This window comes from Macrobrachium nipponense, chromosome 24, assembly GCF_015104395.2.
Source record: "Macrobrachium nipponense isolate FS-2020 chromosome 24, ASM1510439v2, whole genome shotgun sequence".
Lineage (NCBI taxonomy): Eukaryota > Metazoa > Arthropoda > Malacostraca > Decapoda > Palaemonidae > Macrobrachium > Macrobrachium nipponense.
In genome coordinates this window covers 78,291,297-78,296,189 of record NC_061091.1, presented here as the reverse complement: position 1 = coordinate 78,296,189, position 4,893 = coordinate 78,291,297, and the positions used below count along the sequence as shown (strand labels likewise).

General features: G+C 42.8%; 1 protein-coding gene across 1 annotated transcript in view; it reads left to right on the top strand.

The window, feature by feature from the left end:
* The first annotated feature begins 497 nt into the window (after nucleotides 1–497).
* LOC135203619 (26S proteasome non-ATPase regulatory subunit 13-like) overlaps nucleotides 498–4,893 on the top strand; it is an 11,883-nt gene continuing 7,487 nt past the window's right edge. The window contains exon 1 of the mRNA XM_064233454.1: nucleotides 498–520. Coding sequence (XP_064089524.1) covers nucleotides 498–520 — 23 coding nt within the window. The remainder of the gene's footprint in view (nucleotides 521–4,893) is intronic.

The window sequence follows — 4,893 nt, the reverse complement described above, 5'->3', positions numbered from 1 at the left end:
TTAGTAGTACTATATGACTATTATGTGTAATGATCTCATGACATATGTCGAATGCACTGGACTTCTTCAGCTTGGAGATAACAATAATTTACAGCTGAACTTCTTTCTCCTGAATACAATACCAATAAATATTTTATGATTGCAGCGGTCCCACCGCATTCACAGGTGATGTGTACCAGATGCCCCCCCGCATATAGTTAGAATCCGCGAATTGTTGGAACCCCTATAAAAATGCTGAAAACAGCCTATTTTGTTAGTTAAAATTCAAGAAAAACCCACTAATATTTTATACTTGGTTTTTTTAATAGTTTTACAACAACAAAAAAAGTGCATTTTATGACAAAATTTAAAAAAAAAAAAAAAAAAAAAAACAGGAATTTCTGGATATTTCTCATAGAAAAATACCGCAAATAGCCAAATTTTCCATGAATAATGGGGGAAATGTTCCCGAGAGAAATCCGCGAATGCATGAGTCCATGAATCCGGAGAACGCGAATATGGGTGGTCCACTGTACCTGGTGTAAGTTTGCTTCAGTATAAGCAGCACAGGTCTGATAACTTTAAATGATATTGTTATGATACAATAAAGTTTGTTCATACTTACCTGGCAGATATATATATAGCTGTATTTTCTGAAGTCCGACAGAATTTTAAAAAACTTCCGACACACGCAGTGGTCTGGCCAGGTGGTTAGTACCCATTCCCGCCGCTGGGAGGCGGGTATCAGGAACCATTCCCATTTTCTATTCATAATTTTTATTTATTTTCCACTGTCCCCTGAGGGGAGGTGGTGGGTACTTGACTATATATATCTGCCAGGTAAGTATGAACAAAACTTTATTGTATCATAACAATATCATTTTGTTCATGAAACTTACCTGTCAGATATATATATAGCTGAATCCCACCTTTGGATGGTGGGAAGGACAGAATAGAAGGATTTTGGGAAACAAATGCATGCAGATGATTTACATCTTGGTTCACCTGTTAGCATAGCTGGCTTCGTGGTTACTGCCACGTAGTCTGCTTGTGCTACTAGAGTTGCCAGCGAGGGTAGAGACCTATATAGCTGGTGCACTCCAGATGATCTGTCAACAGGGGCGAGACCACGACGTGACTAGACCATATTGACCATACCATGAGGGCTAAGAAGTAAAATAAATATATATATATATAAATATATATATCACCACCTGACCAACCTAGCCAAAAGTTAAGGTGTGTTAACTAAGGCTTAAGAGTTTAAGAAGTCGCCGTTTGTCGGGCGACTCAACAACTAAATTAAGAGCTCTTCCTAACCATTTTCTACAGGATAGGATGAGTGGTACTTCTTGCCCCCAAGATTGTGTCTGCAGACACGTATGGCCCTAGCAGAGCAGCAGATCTCATATGCCATCTTCACATCTCGCAGGGAGTGTGAAGTGAACACAGAGTTGCTTCGCTAAAACATGGTACTCAGGATGTTGCTGAGTGCCATGCTCTGTTGAAATGCTTCCGATGGCCGCGCCCTCACCTCGTGAGCATTCAGATAAAAAAGATTTCAAATCTTTGTGCAAACACAATGAAGGAGCATTTTTTGAAAGAACTCCTTAACACTAAAGCCAGGCTGTTCTTCGATATGGGCAAGTCTGGTCTTTTTCGGAACACTGCAGATTGCCCGAATGACTTCGACTTTCTTGAGTTTTTATGTAGATAAAAACTTGAGAGACCCGACAGGGCACAGGACTCTCTCTGGCTCCTGCCCCACTAACTTGTGCCATCCTTGCTTCCAAGCTCTCCTGGCCAAGGACAAAAACGGGTTACCATTCTTAGCCCACAACGGAAGGGTTAGAGAGCACACCGCCTGTGTTCTCTAAAGCCAAAACTTCGTGACGATGGCTTAAAATCTCACTAACCCCTCTTTGTCGTATCTAGGGTGGTTAGAAGAAGGCCTTCCTGATCACATGCAAGAAGTTAACAGGTAGGAGAGGTTCGAATGCTTTGACATCAAGAACTTCAGACTACGTCTAAGTTCCATATTGAAAGCTTCGATCTGGACATGCACAGTCAGTCCGTCTGTACTAAAGTCAGGTGACCGACCAGTTGACCAGTCAGACGAATCAAGGACAGCAAGGCTGTACCCTGAAGACCATAAGGCACTATTCTTCGCTGAAGGATGAGTGTCTGGACTGCCTGGGCGATTCAATCTAAGCAAACCTTGGGGGTGTATCAACGCAACCAACGTCGTCAGCGAATCAAACTCCTGACTCGAGCTTCTGGTGCCAGGAGAAAGGAGGCGAGGAGCAAAAAGGCGATTCAGTCCCGAGGAAGAATGCCTGACAGTCCAACCTGGTCTCATGTTACACGATCATCGGGGGTGTATAAACGCAACCGACTTCGTCAACAAGAAACTCAGGGCTACTATATGTCGCCTGATCTCGCACGAGTGTTCGACTCCGAGAAAACAGGTGAGACAAAAAGTAGATGATGAGCGAGGTTCGAGATTCCACAGAACTCAAAGATCGTTGAAGGGCTTTGTTGTTTGACAGACGCAAATCTCTGAGCCCAAAGGCCGTCAACAAACATATTTGCGTATTCTTTAATAGTTGTGACTGCCAGCTTATCCATTCTTCAGACGGAAAATGGAAGACGGTAATCTTATTCTGTCAACATCTCGATAGCCTGAACGTAGTCAGACTCAGAGCGGAGATGTATATAGGTAGTTATAGGTACCTTTCGAGTTAGAGTAGACCGACTCTCTCGGAAAAGGTCCTTGGAAAGTGAACTAGGAAGTATGGTGACCTCTGTGAATCCAGGATCCTGAAGGCCAACATGGGGCGATCAGCGTCATTGTCGCTCCCTGTGACGTCATAAATCCTCTTATTACATTTCCTAAGAGATTGAAAAAAGGGGAAAAGAGACTAAATCCTCATCCCCGTTCAATATCATAGGATGGCGTTTAATGGTACCGATCCCGGATCGAGAATAAGGGAGCAGAAAAGAAGAAGCCTCTTCGTCCTCAACATATCGAAGAGAGAATGAAAGTGGCGTCCCTAAAGTCTCCACAACTCTCAACTTACTTCTAAAGAAAGATTCCACTCGGAAGTCAATAGTTTGCTGCCGTCGATCTAGACGATTCCGTACGGACTTTTGCAATCCTGTAACGAACCTCTAGAGGATCGTTACATCTACGCCTGTTGTTATAATAGGCTTTCTCGTAAACTCGAACAGGGACCGAGAAGATACTTCTTAAGATATCGAGAGAGCTGTGGAATATCAGAGTTTGATCTGGACCACTGGTTCCCAAAAACTCGTTACGAGGACTGGAGGGACTACCGAATCGCTTTTACTTCTTTCAGATTAAGATCCAAGACATCTGAAACCCTATCCAGATGTCCGGCACCTTCTTTCTATCACCTCAGGTGATAAACGCACTGAGAGATGTTCAGAATCATTCCTAGATCTTGAATAATATTTCAGTTTCCCGGTAGGAGAAAACTGTGGTCTGAATTGCAGTCTATTCGGGGAAACAAACTTCTTCAGGAAGGAAAATGGTCCCCAGCAAGCTCATCCATTCCCTCCCCGCCCAGTATGCTTACTTCCCTAATAAGGCTGCGCTTTTGCCTAAGCAGGAAGAAGCATATAAAAGTGCAATGTTGCGGGTAGACTCGTAGTTCTATACCGTGCGGTAACGAGCACCGAAAGGATTAAGAGATAACTCTGTTGAACATAGTAAGCAAAACAAAACGAATGCAACGTTTTATTATTCATTCACGTAAGAAATCCCCTCAATCTTAGGCTAAAGTCCGTGATTGTAGGGCAGAGATACAGTTAGTCAGTCAATCCCGCAGGAGAGACGTAACCGCCAGCACAGAGATACGGTTTAGTCAGTCAAAATCCCGCAGGAGAGAGAGACGTAAACCTACCGCGCATGACAGCGAACCCGATCTGTTACTGGCTCGGTTGGACTGGAGGACAGACACAGCGTGACAGCAGCAGCCAGCAGCTTACGAACGTCGTCTCTTAACTTTTATGTCTGGGTTGCCAGCTACCCTATTCTACGAAGAAATAGGTCCGTTATTTTTTGAGCAGAAAGACTCTCAACGCTGGTTATAATTTAAAGCGAAACAGAAAACGCTAAATAATATAGATGCGTTTTGTGTCGTCAGAACACTACCATACAACGGTAAAAAAAGATAATCGGAAACTCCTGGAAGGCTGCAGGGAAGTAACGATTAAATGTCCTTAAAATAGACAATAGACCTCTCGGTTGCCATCCGACAGAGGTAACTACAGCAAGCGTATATGACTTGAACCAACCAGAAGTAAAATAACGCAAGGCAAAAATATGAAATTATATCACAAAAATAAAGTTTGTTCATACTTACCTGGCAGACATATATATAGCCTGAATTCGGAAATACAGCTACATACATATCTGACAGGCAAGCAAGTTTCATGAACAAAACTTAAGAGAATCGAAGCAGTCAGCTCAAGCTTCTTATGTTACTGGACATAAAGCGTTCATTGAACGTAGTCTACAAGTCTATTTCTTGTACGAGTCTGCGAATGACGAATGAGAGCTCTTCCAGAATCTTGTCAATAAGAGCTTATTCGCTTACGCAATATCAAGTTAATGAGATGTTTGTCAATGAGAACTAACCCATTTACGGGACAAAGAGATATTTTGTCAATGAGGGGATACCCACTTACTTGACAAAACGAAAGTATATTGTCAATGGGGGAAAGTCACTGAATTGACAAAACGTAATCCAGGGAGTCAAGCATTTAATTTTTTTTTTTTCGATTCCCGTCTCAAACGAGGAAGGGGCAAGAATCCTGTTAAGAGACTGGGCTTACGGCAGGTAGAACGACGATGTTCAATTCGGCAGCGTAGTCCCGACTAGAAACTAA